This window comes from Leucopleurus acutus, assembly GCF_964270905.1.
Source record: "Leucopleurus acutus genome assembly, chromosome: 3".
Classification (NCBI taxonomy): Eukaryota; Metazoa; Chordata; class Mammalia; order Artiodactyla; family Delphinidae; genus Leucopleurus; species Leucopleurus acutus.
The window spans coordinates 60,204,871-60,220,586 of NC_139145.1; the positions used below are offsets into that span (position 1 = coordinate 60,204,871).

The following is a 15,716-nucleotide window of genomic DNA, read 5'->3' on the forward strand; positions in this document are numbered from 1 at the left end:
TTTTTTTTTGAGTTGTAGGTGTTGTTTATATATTCTGGAAACTAAACCCTTAATATAGATGATCTAGAAATATTTTTCTAATTTTTTGAGTTGTCTTTTCACTCTCTTAATAATGTCCTTTGAGGCACAAAAGTTTTTTAATTTTGAAGGAGTTCCATTTATTTATTTTTTCTTTTATCGTCCGTGCTTTGGGTATAATATTTAAGAAAATATTGCCAAATCTAAGGTTATGAAGATTTTCCCTATGTTTCTTCTAAGAATTTTAACTCTTTAATTTACATCTTTGATCCATTTTGAGTTAATTTTTTTTTTTTTTTTGTAGTATGTGGGCTTCTCACTGTTGTGGCCTCTTCCATTGCGGAGCACAGGCTCCGGACGCACAGGCTCAGCGGCCATGGCTCACGGGCCCAGCCGCTCTGCGGCATGTGGGATCCTCCTGGACTGGGTCACAAACCCCGGTCAGCAGGTGGACTCTCAACCACTGTGCCACCAGGGAAGCCCCGAGTTAATTTTAATATATTATGTAAGGGAAGGGTCCACTTCATTCTTTTGCATGTGGAAATCCAGTTGATCCAGAACAGTTTGTTGGAGAGACTGTCCTTTCCCCATTGAATTGTCTTGGTACCATTGCTGAAAATCAATTGATCATATATGTAATTTTTTCTGGACTCTCAATTCTATTCCATTGGTCTGTATGTCTGTCCTTATGCCAGTACCACAGTGTTTTGATTACTGTAGCTTTGTAGTAAGTTTTGAAATCAGGAAGTGTGAGTCCTCCAACTTTGTTCTTCTTTTTCAGTGTTTTTATGTTCTGGGTCCCTTGAAATTCCATACGTATTTTAGGATGGGTTTCTCCATTTCTGTAAAAAATCACCATTTTTTTTTTTTTTTTGGCCATGCTCTGGCTTGTGGGATCTTAATTCCCCGACCAGGGATTGAACCTGGGCCACTTTAATGAAAGTGCCAAGTCCTAACCACTGGACTGCCAGGGAATTCCCCAATTCCCCACCACTGGGATTTTGTTAGGGATTGTATTGAATCTGCATATTGCTCTAGGTAGTATTGTTGTCCTAACATTATTAAGCCTCCAATCTGTGAACATGGAATATCCTTTTATCCTTGTGTTATTTAAATTTTAACAGCTACTAGGGCCTGCACTTTGGTGTGTTTGACAGTCTGAAAAGTGATGTAAAAGACTTTATGGCTTGGGAATATTGAACTTTGCTGTTTTAGAGGGTGCTGATGGTATCTGTCTTCAGGTATAACAGTGGATATGGTTTAGAAGTGAATGGTTATAAAGGCTCATATGAATTTGGGCCCATGTCTGTTCACACACAAATCATTTGGTTAGTTTCCTTCTCTCTTCACCATAGCCAATACCACCCTGTGCAACCTGATAACAACCCGGATAATGAAGAAGGAAGGGACCAGGGCTATTATAACTCATGCAAAGGTCCTGGTTTACTGTACAGTTTTAACCAAGGCATATCTCCCCATATGGGGGAATGGAGGCTTACTTCAGGTTGATCTACCTTTGGGGTAGAAGACCTGTGATACCTCTATTCAGGAAATGTCTGACATCATCTGAAATGTTTGACATCTGTCAAAAAAGGTGACATCATGGGAATCACTATGCTGGGGCAGGGGGAGAGGTGTCAAGCACCAGCTTCCTGTTGACCTTCTATTTTCTGTGTTTACATTCCTCAGGCCCCTAACTATGCCTCACCAGGGCCTGCTCCTATTTAGGATGGCTCCTCTGGGCATGCTGCTGGGCATGCTGATGACCTCCTGCTTCACCTTCTGCCTCAGTCATAAGAACTCGGTAAGTGCCTTACTGCAAATAGAGGGATCTTTTTTGTGTCCAAGAAAGCCTCTGTGCCACCAGGGCTGCTGTGGGAGTTTCTTATAGGAATGTGACCAGTGCTGGGTCACGGAGTATGTGTACTTCTTCCCCCATCCCTTAGTCCTCTGGCCTCTGTTTAAAGCTTACGACACAGTTTCTCTTTGGCGAAAAGATGATGATGATGATAATGATATAACAACAATGATGATAATATGATAAGCTTGCTATGTACCAAGCATTGTATTATGTGCTTTATATGTATTCTTATTTAATCCCCTCAACAACCCTATGAAGTAGACAACTACAATTATTATCCTCATTTGACAAGGAGGAGATTAAGTCTCAGAGATATTAAGTAACTTGGCCAACATTATAAAGCTAGTTTGTGGCAGAGCTGGGAAGGTCAGGATTCTCCCCAAGGGGCTGGGCACCTGTGTGGTGAGCACCAAGTAAGACTGCTTCTTTGTCTACTCCGCTCATCCATGTGCATTCTCAGTCTGTCCGTAGCTCTGTATCCTCTTTCCCTCTGTCCTTTTCTCCACGTTCTTTACACCCTCCTTTTCATTAACCCAGACCTCATTGCTGAGGGTTTCTGTCCTTGCCAAAGGCAGGGGCAGAATGCCTGAGAAGGCCCTGAGCTTGGCCTGGCTGCAGGGTGTCCTGGCCCCATTTCCCTGGCCTGCCCCACCAACAGCCTGCCCTTGATCTACTCCCAATGCCCTCTCTTTCCTCTCCCTTGAGATGCCCTGTCAGCTCTCTCACAGTTTCACCCTCCCCTGGCCACCTTCTCCAACCCCAGGGATCCCACTTAAATGTTGGGTAAAGTGCTGGAGGCTTTGGAGCCGGAGGGCCTTGAAGTGCAAATGACAATTGTGATGAATTTAATCCAGCTCAGCTGAGGTTCACCTCTGGCTCATGGCAAGCTTCCACCTTCTCTCTGAAGTCATTTGTTTTCTCTCCGCCTTTCTCCCCACTTTGTAGAGCAGGAGAGAATGTACAGTTAGGAGTCACGAATCCTTTTGAGCTTTTAATGTTCTTTGACTAAGATCTTGTTGCTGCCGTTTTTTGGCCTCCTCTTCAAGGAGAATGAGACTGGGATCCCATTGGCCCCTGAGGGTGGGACTGGCCATGGCATGAAGTTGGGGCTGTTTCTGGCATAGCCTGGCCCAGAAAAGCACCCAAGTGTCTCGAGGGCTCAGGGCTGTGTCCCCTCCAGCCTGCAGCTCATGAGGATCTGGGTGCTCCCCATTATGAGCTTTAGCAGATGCACAATTAACAAAAGCGTGCTGATGAATTTACTTAAGGACTGTGTGTTAGTAAGTCTCTTTTGGATAATAGTCCAACCAAATAGATGAGCTTTCAGAGCCATAATTATTCTGGCCCATTTATATTAGCTCTTTTGAGTCTAATCTCAGAAAAATGTTAATACTGACTTTCATCAGCAAAAGCTGCTTTTATCCTTATGTCTGTTCCTAAGCTGTATCCATTTGTCATAATCTTTCATCATGTGCTAAGTACAAGTAGGAGTTGAAGCATCTTTTCTCTCATACCATAAAAATTGCTGCCCCGATGGCATTTAAAATCCAAATTATGCAGCCAGCCACCTTCACAACAGTGAAAATGGGTGGTGGGGGAGGTGGGAGTGGTCATGATCCTTTGTTCAGAGACTGGAGTCCAGGCAAATGCTCCTAGTGACTTGGAATTGTCCTCCTCAAAGGCATTTGTACAGGTTAATGGCCACCCAGCAAAGGCTAGCTGTGTGTATCAGGGTATGATCTGGAGCCAGCCTGCCTTCCTGGCTCCTGCTATGGCATCTCCCTGGGATGCCACATCTTAGGATCAGTGCAAATGCTAAAGGGATGTGGTTGTGTGGTATACTGGCCTTCAAGAGGTGGTGGATGATGAGGGAGGTAGTGGAACCCAGTGGAAGGAGCACAGAGCCTTGGTAAACTCCCTTTTGCCTCCTACTTTGGCAATTTGACCATTTCTTTTTTTTTTTTTTTTTACTTTGACCATTTCTGAGCTTTGTTTCCTCATGTGTAAAACAGGGTTGGTACCTCCCTCTTAAATTTTAGTGTAGATTAAATGTGATTGTATATATAAAGCACCTAGCATTGGCACTGGCACAATATGGCTAATGGATGGTCAGTAAATGTCAGCTGTTATTTTTTAGTAAGGGTTGGCTGCTTCCGTTGTTTAATTTAGGACTCTGTCAGCCAGGCTCCTATCCCAAAATGTTGCCTTCTCAGTCTGTCTCTGTCACAGCATCTATCCACCTACCTTGAGAGATGCATTCATTCTCTTGGATTTTGAAGGCTTTGGTCTTTAAGAATCTCTTACTCAGTTACAATTATAAGGAAGTGTGACATGGTAAGCTTTTGTCAGCTAAAACCTTAGCTGGGATTTCTTGCCACTTAAGAGGAAATTGGTATTTAGAGTAATGATGGCAGAGAGAAGAGAGGATTCAGCATGGAAGGGAGCTCGGAGAAGCCAACTGAGAGGTCACCAGAGCATGAGATTTACTTCAGAGCTGACCAAGGGCTGGCTGGCCTCCCTCACCTCTTGGTCTTTGTCTCCTGTTCAGGACACTGCTGGAGCAGAGAGAGGGTCGTCCCTTTCTCTGGGATGGTATTTCTTTAAACACAGTCCTTAAAGGGAAGGAGGATGTGCTGATAAATGTGCTAGGGTGATCTTATTGACCCTGCTTCCTTCCCTCAGCATCCCAGGGCAAAACTGTTAGAACACATGACTAAGAACAGAAACATAGAAGTGAGTCAGAATTCATGCATGCACTTTGGAGCCAGGCAGTCCTGGACTTCAATCTCTGCTCTTCTTTTCTCAGCAGTGTGGTTTTGCACAGGCCCTGTATGTATAAAATGGGAATAAAAGTATGTGCTTCATAGATGAAACTTGGATGAGTTGTGAGGCATGGAAGCCACTTCAGACCAGTTCTGGGAATATGGGTAAGGGCTTAATAAATGGTAGCTATGTTATCATTACAACCTCATCTCCATGATGCTGCTTTTCCTGAAAACCTTTTCTGCACTTCCACCTTTGAAGTGATTGTCCAGCTTGTAGTATGTTTGTGTGACTGAACCTCCCTCAGTGCTTGCCAAAGTCATTCAGAGCCAGATTTGGTGAACAGGGTGAGCTGACCAGACAGGGGAACACCAAATTTATATCACCTCTACTAAAAACAGGTGATCTGTAAAATAATGGCAGATTGTGAGTGTGTGAGTGTGTGAGTGTGTGTGTGTGTGTGTGTGTGTGTAGCTTAAAATATGGTTCAAAGATGATACCAAGCGGAAGCTTAAAAAACATTTTGAGTAGTGATGGGATTGTTGCAGAAAGCGTTTGGCTTTCCTAGGGCTTGAAGCATGTCTCAGTGGTTCATATCTTGTTGTAATCCTTCTTCTTGAACCTACTTTATTTATCTCATTAAAGATCTAGAAAAAGAGACTTTCTCAGCCCCTACTCATCAGAATGAACACTAGCCTTGCCTGGATTGGGCTTTCTGCCATATTCTCATCATCACCATTACCCTTGCCTCTTTCTGCTTCTCTTGATGTTGAGGATTTGGTTACTTGATTACAACTGTACGTGCCAGGAGTTAACTGGCTAATAGATACACTAAAGCAAGAGTTGTAATGTAAAGCTTAGAGATGTTTAGTTTGGCCCTCTTAGTGTTCTAAAAGTAAGAAAATGTCACATAAAAATCTGGATTTTTGTTTCTCATCAAGTTGAATGCCTTCGTGGCAGTGGTAGAGCAGCTGAGTAGCAGCTGTGTTTCTTAGTCAAGGCAGGAGGACTCCAGTGTTCACAGTCCCACCACTCCTGGTTGTTTTTACACCTGGCACACAGCACTCATTTACATCCATCCCTGCCTGGCCTCTGGAGGCATTTAGTCCACATACTTCTGAGGTAAATCTTATTAACGGTCTTCTAGTCCCATGGTCTCATGTACGGTGCTTTTGGCAGAGACTGACCAGCATGGCTGGGCCCTGGAGTCCATAGGCTGCAGATACTTAGTGGACAGAGTGGTCTTGTGGTCTTTGTTCTGGAGTGTGGGGCTAGTTCCTGGCTTCCAGCAAACTCTTTGGACTTGCCTCCAAAAGACATCCAAAAGACATCCAAAAGACATACCTGCTTGTAGGAGGAAGGCCTTCTTTTGTTCCTTTGTTGCGTGATTACAAACTAAGCCCTGGGCTAGGCAAGGGGTATACAGTGGTGAAAGAGACTGACACAGTGCCTGCCCTCAGGAAACTCAGTTGTTGAAAGTTTGATGTCCGTGCCCTTAGAATGCACGGAGCTTCCTGCCAGTCTGTCTTCTCTTTAGTCTCACACACATCTACTCTCTGTTCCTTGTTTTCTTTTTTTTTTTTTTTTTTTTTTTGCCGTACGTGGGCCTCTCACCGCTGTGGCCTCTCCCGCCGCAGAGCACAGGCTCCGGATGCGCAGGCCCAGTGGCCATGACCCATGGGCCCAGCCGCTCTGCGGCATGTGGGATCCTCCCGGACTGGGGCACGAACCCGCGTCCCCTGCATTGGCAGGCGGACTCTCAACCACTGCGCCACCAGGGAAGCCCCCTTGTTTTCTTTTGAGCTCAGATTTGTGCTGGGGCACATTGAAAGGGATACATTGTTACCTCCCATGTAGGATTAGAATTGTTCAGGAGACCAAAATGAGATCTACATAAAGTACCTAGCACAGGTTTGGGTTCATAGGAAGAATCCATGAAAAATACTCTTATTACGGGAAAAATTGGGAGGTGGAGGAAAAGTGATGGCCGGGGAGGTGGAATGGCTGAAATAATCTCCCAGTGTTCTAGTGTGTGTTCCTCTTTGCCCTCCCAAATGTAATTTCCCAGAGCTCTGGAACCCTCTGGTTCCAGTTTCCTGAGGCCTTACTGCTTTTATGCACGAACAGGTTTAAAAATGGGACAGGAAGGATTGGAGGCTGGGAAGGAACAAGATGAATAATACTTTGTATTTATGTTACATCTCTGTCTCTTGAGCTCAAAGTGCTCTACACCATCTCATTAATCCTCCATGCTCTCCATGGGGTGGAAGGAAATAGGTTTTAGGAAGAGGTTTCCAACCCGGGCATCTTCCTCCATCAGCCCAGCTGGACTTGCACCTTCCCACTTGTACCCCTTCTTCCATGGATTGGAATGCACTAAGAGGTCGTTTACGCTCCATAGGTACCCTGGGTAATGAAGGTACCCACGCCCTTACTCTGCCCTGCTGGGCTGCTTAGGAATTAATTGGGCCTTAGCTGCCAGCTTTTGTACATCTGTGTTGACCATTTGAGGCCTTACTTTCCTATTCATATGTATGTGTTTTCTTTTATAAATATCTTTAGTTTTTAATTGTAAGAGTAATAGGTATGAATTTTAAACATCAAACAGGATAGGAGCTTATCAAGTAAAAAGTAAAAGGCTCTTATTGTCTCGTTTTGTCAACCCCTCTCCCCAGTATGTTCCCTTAACTCCCTCAAGATGGTGTGGAACCGTCTGGAGTTTTTTTTTAATGCATAAACAAAAGTGCCATATACACACAACACATACTGTGTTAATTTAACCATATCACCTCACTTGTACTGGTTCTGACACTAACCTTGTGAAAGGTCCAAACAGGGCTAAGGAGGGCAGGAAGGGCAAGGAGGAGAAGAGTGTACTGCTCAGGCCATTTTCTTTCTGCTTGCGTGGTACGCAACTGTGGTGGTTCATGCCCTGTTTTTTCCTTTCTCTGAAGGAGTTTGCACTGACCAACCCAGAGGAGAGCAGCACCAAAGAAACAGAGAGAAAGGAAACAGCAGAGGAGGAGCTGGATCCCAAGGTCCTGGAGGTGTTTCACCCGACACATGAGTGGCAGGCACTTCGGCCAGGTACCAAGCCCAGCGCTGTCCCCAGGAAACACACTTGAAATTCAAAATGTGTATGTCCTTTCTCCCCGCAGAGCTGGAAGGAACAGCCCCTCTCTGGCCTCCTGGAGGGGAGTAGGGGTGGCTGCTGCTGCAGGACTCAGGGACCTTCGTTTCCCTGCAGAACAGAAATTGTGGCATCTGAGTGCCCTGGAAGGAAGGCAGGTGGTGGGTGGCCGAGCTTTTGGAGCAAGTCATAGAAAACTTTCTTTCCTTGCACTTCTGAAGCACAGGAGAGGCAGTGACATGTGCCTCACTCTGCAAATGCTATTTTGGGCTCTGCTGCTCGGCTCAGTGCTGCTGAAATATTGTTCATGGGAGAGTCCGGAGCACTGGTGCGGGGCAGGAGTTTTCTGTTGTTAAAGGAACCTGTGCCAAGAAACAGGGGCTGTTCCTGGCCTGGTTTTTAAATGGAGCATCCTCAGAAGGAGCAACTTTCTAACCCTTTTATGGCCCTGGGCCCAGGGCTTAAAATAATAATGAAAAAAGCCAGCAGTTGTGGTGTTTACGTAGCACAGAGACTGTGCTACGTGCTTCATGTGCATAATCTTGTTCAGTCTTCACAATAATAGGAGCTATTATTGTCTTTATATTCAGATGAAAACATTGAGACCCAGAGAGGTTAGGTGACTTGACCTATGTCATTCAGCCAACTTGTCCTATGTCATTGACCCCAGCCTGGACCCATCTTCCTCTCACTTGTTCTTCTAGAGTCCCATCTGTCCTTGGCTGGAGCCCGACTCTGGTGACACTTGAGCCCATTTTCAGGAGTAGGCTATTTGCGTTCTGCACTGTGGCGGGTGGATGGCAAGCCCTGGCAGCTGCCAGAGTATAGTTTCATCAACTCCTTGCTGATATTCATCACCATGTCCTCACTGCCCCCATTGCTGCTGTGCTGGCAGGGGCAGCGTTTGCTGTGCCAGCCAACTATCTGGTAGCAATATCACTCCTGCTGGGCTTGCATGCGGGTAGTTGCTGCCACAGAAGAGTGATGAATCACCAAGGAAACCAAGTAGGTGCTAATGGAGTTGGGTAGAGGGAGATTTTAGGGACAGAGTTACTGGGTTTAGCAGATCCAACCTCTGGCTGGCCTCCTCCACCTTCCCTGAGAACTGAGTCCCCCTGGTCTTTGGGGACTAAAACTAGAGGGGCTCTCAGGGTGTGGGAAGTGGAGGATGTATGCTGTATACACTGATGTTACGTGATTAAAAGTGCTTGTACCACTTTTAACCAGGCAAGTGCCTTGAGCCGATGGAGGTCAATGTCCTGTCATCCCTACTCCTACCATCTCTTTTCCTGTGGCACCCTTCAGGACCCCAGTCCACATTGCAGAACAAGCCTGAAAGTTCTGACCCAGGGCCCTTGCCCAGCCTCTGGGCAGTGGGGCTCCTGTTCATGGTTAAGCAAAAGAGCCCTTTTTGTATCTTTGGGGAGGGAGGGCCAGATCCTGTGTAACAAGGGCAGGCTGAGGGCTCTGAGCACCTCCTGGAGAATTAGAGTGGAGTACTGATTTTTATATTTAACTTGTTACCCCATTGACATCATCTTCTGCCTTCTAGTTTCTCAATAGCCCCTTATAAGTTGGTCTGCCCCAAAATCCCTTGAAGCTGCCCCAAAGGCTGGGGTGTTGTGCTTGAGCACAGACACTCAGCTCTGGGGGCAAAGCAAGTCTAGGTCCAGACATGCTTGCCCCATATCCCAAGAGTGTTTTTCATTTAACCTACACTCACCCCCAAAGCAGGACCAGTGAGGGGAGGGAAAGTGAGAGATTTGTTATGGCCTCAGGGTTTGATGTGTGGTGACTGAGTCTGGTACTGTCGAGGCAGACAAGGCTCTCTTAGGTCCCAGGACAGGATCAAGGTGTTCTGTGTGTATATTAAGGTTTTATATGTTATGTCTGTTGGTGGGAAATTGACATCTCAGTAGTCTGTGTGGATAGCTGGCACTTACCTTTAATCAGAGTATATTTAATTCACCACATAACGAATGCTGCCTGGGAGCTTCCATCACAGCTACTGAAAGGTTAAAAGGAATGTAGCCAGTCCCAGGGTGAGTAGATAAATGAGGAGGTAGTATAATTTAGTGGTAAAGAGCACAGACTTTATTTTATTTTTTAAAGATTTATTTATTATTCATTTATTTATTTATTTTTGGCTGTGTCAGGTCTTAGTTGCAGCATGCAGGATCTTTGTTGAGGCATGTGGGATCTTTTGTTGCGGCACGCGGGGTTGTGGTGTGTGGGCTTTACTGTAGTTGTGGCATGCGGGTTTTCTCTCCTCTAGTTGTGGTGAGTGGGTTCCAGAGCGCATGGGCTCCGTAGTTTGCAGCATGTGGGCTCTGGTTGAGGTGCGTGAGCTCAGTAGTTGTGGCGTGCAGGCTTAGTTGTCCCGTGGCATGTGGGATCTTAGTTCCCTGACCAGGGATTGAACCCGCATTCCTTGCATTGTAAGGCAGATTTTAGCACTGGACCACCAGGGAAGTCCCAAGCACAGACTTTAGACTGATCCAGTCCTGGGTTCAAATCCTAGCTTTGCTACTTAGGGGATCTTGGGCAAGTCACTGAATCCTTCTGCCCTTCAGTTCCCCCATTGGTGATGTTGGGGAAATGTCCTGCCCTGCCTGCTGCAGAGGCTGTTTTGAGGATTCCCAACATGTAGACATTACTCAGTACACAGCAGTTCTGATTTTTAATGGTAAATTTGCCATTTGTGCCACTCCTTAAACTTGATTGTGGAATTGGATGCCAGTGAGGGTACATGAGTATGTAGCCTTCCTGTCCTCTCTGGCTTTAGATAGGGAAGGGAACTTATGGTGACAAGGAGAGACTTCCATGGTCATGGGATGTTCTCCCTCTTTCCTTCCAGGGAGATTTTTGATAAGGGAGCAGAAGGGGTTAATACAACATTTCCTGCCTGAGAGCTAGGTGCATGGCATAGGAAGATGGTGGAATATCTTTTGGGGACTTTTTTTTTTTTTTTTTTTTTGCTGTATGCGGGCCTCTCACGGTTGTGGCCTCTCCCGTTGCAAAGCACAGGCTCTGGACGCGCAGGCTCAGCGGCCATGGCTCACGGGCCCAGCCGCTCCGCGGCATGTGGGATCTTCCCGGACCGGGGCACAAACCCGTGTCCCCTGCATCGGCAGGCGGACTCTTAACCACTGCGCCACCAGGGAAGCCCTTTTGGGGACTTTTAAGAGAATGGCAAAATGGCTAGTTTATGTTGACAGTTATTGATTTCAGTTCAGTACCTTCTGTCTCTTTAGGTCTCTGAAGGGAGGACCTCATCTCTGTTGTCCTCAGGTCTCCAAGGAGGGGATACTGGGCTACATGGTCTGGGCTCATTTGAAGGCAGATTTCCTGACTGCCTGCTGTGGCCTGGAATACCAGGGGACCAACCCGTAACTTCATGGACCTTCCTACCAGGCCAGATAGGAGTTGGGCCCCAGTCACTTAGCCCTGGAGCAGCTGTAGGTCACCCTCCTGAAGTCTCCCTGCCTCTGTTATTACTGTCAGCATCCTCACTGCGAGTCGCTTGTTCCTGGAAGTGATTTTCCTGTCTCTTTCTCTCTCTCTCCTGGTTTATTTTGGGATCTGTCATACCTTACGGAGGCACAGCAAGCATTTGAGTGTGGATTCAGCATCAGCTGTTCACAAGCAAGCAGAGGAAAGCTGTTTGCTGGCAGGTCCTGTGGGTTCTGGGCAGGGAACTCAGGAATTTGTCCTAGGGCTGAGGACCCCTGTACCCCAGGCTTTGTGCCTGTGCACTTGTTATTAGAGAAAACTGGTCACAGCCAGATATTGTGGGCCTTTTGCTCCCTGGGCATTTCCTGAGATCCTGCTTTGTGCCAGGCACTGTACTGGTAGCCAGAGACAGATAATAGTTCACATTTACTTAGCATCGACTGTGCCAGGCATCTTTTGAGGGCAGGTGCTATAACTACCCTCATTTTCATAGACAAAAATGAGTCTCAGAGATAAGTGACTTAGCCAAATGACCAGTAGGTGGTAGAGACAGAATTCAGATCTAGCTTTGTTTGGCCCTAAGCTTGAGCTCTTAACCACTGTACCATAATGTCTTTCTGGGTAGCAAATGCGACATGACCCCTGCCTTCCAGCAGCTTATGGTCTCACAGAGGATACAGAGAGAAAAAGTGTTTTGGATGTCCTGGTTTGTTTTGGAAGTGTCCTGTGCTCAGTGAGGGCACAAAGGCGGGTATGGGGAGGCCAGGCCAGGGCCTTCTCTCTATCCCTGAGATCTTGGTAGAGCTTTGAGTCAAATTTTATGATGCTAAACTTCCAAACCCACCTTCAGTTCTCTTTTTGAACTGTGTGGCCTTGGTCAGTTTGATTAGAATCTCTGAACCTTAGTTTCCTCATATGGAAATAGGGATGAAAATACCTACTTCACAGAGATGGTGTGAGACTGAAACAAGATTAACACGTGTAAAATGTTTCACTCTGGGCCTGACACATAGGAAATATTCAATAAATGGCTATAGTTGTCATTTAAAAAATATACCTTTGCTGCTGCCTCCCTTTCCTTGGGGACCTGAAGGAAAAGTGGAGGTGATGAGGCTATCTGAGCAAAGGCCTCTCTTGTTTTGCCCCTTACCCAGTGCTATATGTTGGCCTCATATGGGTTCAGGGAAGCTTAGACTTGGGGCTTCTTATTGACCTGAGGTGACTTCCAGGCTCTGAAATACTGTGTGAGAGCCTCTGGAATATTGGCATTAGCACAAAGAGCCACTTGATGGGAGCATGCAGGAAGCCTGTGCAGGAACACGTTCATGTGAGGGGGTTAAAAAAAAAAAAAAGTCTAAATCATCAACAACTGATGAGAGCAATCCAAGAATTATAGAGCACCAGCCATCTGGTCAGATCATTTCAGATCTGCACGAGCAATAGGAGGGAATTGAATTTTAAAAACCTCATTTATGATAGACCAGCTACTCTGTTTCAGGCACTTAAGGGAGGAGTCTGATTTCCTGCAGGCCCTGGACATCTGTCTGAAGGAACACCTGACTCTGGTCTGGGTGACTCTGCAGGATTGTCTTTGTGAGACCTTTGGCCCCTTGCAGCTTAGAAGAGGCTGTGTGATCTTCCAATCCTCAGACACCAACTTGGTATCCAATAATTCAATTCATTTCTGACACTATCTACCTGGAATTAGTGTCAGATCCCACAGTTAAAGGGCTCAGTCCCACTGCCTCTAATTCAGATGCTAGTCACAAGTCCCAGGCCACTGGACTTGTGACTGACCAGCTATAAATTAGGGATTCCCACAGTTCCCTCCTCAGGTTTGATAATTTGCTAGAACAGCTTACAGAACTCAGGAAAACACTTTACTTATGTTTACTGGTTTTTTATAAAGGCTACAACTCAGAATAGCCAAGTGGAAGAGATGCATAGAAGGTATGGGGGGTGGGGTGCAGAGCTTTCATGCCCTCTCTGGACACACTGCCCTCCCAGTACTTCTAGGTGTTCACCAGTCAGAAGCTCTTGGAAGCCCCCTAGGGGCTTTTATGGAGGTTTCATTATTTAGGCATGATTGATTAAGTCATTGGCCATTGGAGATTGAACTCAGTCTCCAGCCCCCCTTTCCTCCCTGGAGGTGGGGCTAAAAGTTCCAACTGTCTAATCAAGGCGTGGTCTTTCTGGTGACCTGCCCTCATCTTGAAGTTACCTAATTCCACACACACACACACACACACACACACACACACACACATACACACCCATCCACCCATCCCCCGCAAGAGTCATTTCAGGAACCAGGGATAAAGACCAGATACTTTTTTTTTTTTTTTAAATACCACAGGCTACAATTGAGGTGGGACTAAGGGGCAAAGCTCCCAGTGCCTTCTGCCACCTACCCAGCCCTGTGGTAGTCAGGAGGGATCTTCCTTACAGGTTATCTTATTCCCCAGGATGGTCCACAAGAGTATGACCTGCTTGTGTCCCATCGTTCACACACAGGCACACACACACCTCGAGGCCTATGAGCAGTGGGTGAGAGTAGGGGTATTGGTTAAGGGCAGTTCATACCTAAGCTCCTCTTGCTCATGAGAGTGGGGAGGTTGGGACTTCTTGGCTGCCACTGGGAGGTAATGGCCTGAGGGAGGGCTATAGCAAGGGGCCTCTGTTGAATGATCTTTCACCCTGGCTCAGAGCAGTGCTGGAAAAGTGGAGCAGGGGCGGGATAGAGGAAACTGCATGCTTTTTGTGTGGTGTGGTAATCTATGTCCTCTCTTGAACACAAGTTGCTATCTCCAACAACTTTTCAGTATGAGGTGTTCAGCAGAGCTTATCTTTGGTGCTACCTCCTTCTGCATAGTGCCTTCCTCCCCTACTTTGAAACCTTTCAAGTCTTCTGGGGATTCCCCAAGAACTTCATTTGTTTCTCTCCTGCCTATACTTCTAGTTCATCTCCCCCATTACTGCCACCTCTCTAGCCTTTGTTAAGCATCTCTACTCTGAGCATCTCCTTTACTCCTTATCAGTATGAGTTTGTCAGGGAACTGCTGGGGGCATAGCAGGATGCCAGGCCTCTTGAGACCTGTAGGAGCAATGTCAGAGGCTCCAAATTACCCTGTACTGGGAGAGAAAATAATGGTGGGCTGGAATACGTGAAGGCCCCACATGGCTCCATAAGGACAGTTTAGAGCTCTTCATTTCAGAGAGACACCATTTCCCATATGTGGACTTCTCCCAGGATGGTTGACCACTGCCCCATAGCAGCCAAATTCCACACCCCCCTGGGGGGAGCAGGTGGAGGCCAGGGCAGGATGGCCACTGTCAAAGTTGAGGCCACTTTGAGACTAGCTGGCTGAGCACTGTACTGGCACCAGAGCATCTCTGCCTGGGCTTTGGCCTTAAGTACCTGGATGGGGCAGGCCAGGGTCCAGTTTTCAGTCTGTGGACTTGGATGGTTGGACATCTGCTTTCTAACAAGCGTTTATATGCTTAATGCTCACCCTAGGCCCTTATTCTTCCCTTCTTCTCCTTCCTCCATCTACTGGTTCTCTCTGAGGTTTAATAAAGAGTACTTAGAGTTGCACAGCCTCAGCTTTCAAAGATCGGGACCCGCAAACTGACTTAAGTAAAAAAACTTAGACTGGATTAGGGATAATGGAAAACTAGCTGCCAAAACCAGTTCTGGCCCTTATACCCAGGGCTTGACTTTAATTCAGAGAATCTGTGGAGCCTCCACTTCCCTTCTTTCTCTAATATTGCCCTCGCCCTACTGGCTAAGACTGTCTAGGCTATCTCCAAGGTTGGGATTAACCAGGGCTGGGAATAGCTCTCAAGGACTGACCTGGAGCTGGAATGAGAGGCCCTTTTCCAGAGCTTGTTCCATTCCTAGATTTGTCACAGTACTGGAGGTAGGACTTGATTGGTAACTTAAGAGGAGATAATATTTGACTAGGTAGAGAAGAGGACAGGTAGGAGGGGAGGATGACATGAACTCTCACTTTAAAAGTGAGAGTATATCTACCTGGTAGGAGAGGCAGAGATGTGTAGCAGAATAATGGGATGGTGGTGGTACGCAGCATCCCCTCTGTCAGGATAGGGGGTGGTAGGAGGAAAGAGAATTGAAAAGCAGTAGATCTAACTATGTGAAAATAAGTGTGTAGTTTAGTCCATTCAGGGCTGTGCCGTGAATGGGAGATGAGGAAATGAAGAAGGACGATATAAACTCCTGAGTCTGAGGAGTTTGAAAATAAGTGGAAGAAGAGAATGAAAACGGTAACTTCACAGATAGCCACACCAAAAAATTCATTTCTTGTTACATTTGTTGAACTCCTATAATGTTCCAGGTATAGTGCTTGATGTCGGAGATACCATGGTGGGCATTGACAGAGGGGCTTGCCTGCCTGGGCTTATGGTGGAGGAAGACCCCAGGCAGGAATATAATGCTGTGAGAAGACAGAGGTGTGGCCCTGAAGGAACATC

The 15,716-nt window shown here is 46.5% G+C and overlaps 1 protein-coding gene across 2 annotated transcripts in view; it reads left to right on the forward strand.

Moving 5' to 3' along the window:
- The window catches only part of SIL1 (SIL1 nucleotide exchange factor), a 294,377-nt gene that overhangs the window by 111,766 nt on the left and 166,895 nt on the right, over positions 1 to 15,716 (forward strand). For both annotated transcript variants that reach the window (XM_082837179.1, XM_082837178.1), the window contains exons 2-3: positions 1,708 to 1,822; positions 7,597 to 7,729. In XM_082837179.1, the coding sequence (XP_082693305.1) occupies positions 1,718 to 1,822; positions 7,597 to 7,729 (238 nt within the window). In that variant the 5' untranslated portion in view covers positions 1,708 to 1,717. The remainder of the gene's footprint in view (positions 1 to 1,707; positions 1,823 to 7,596; positions 7,730 to 15,716) is intronic.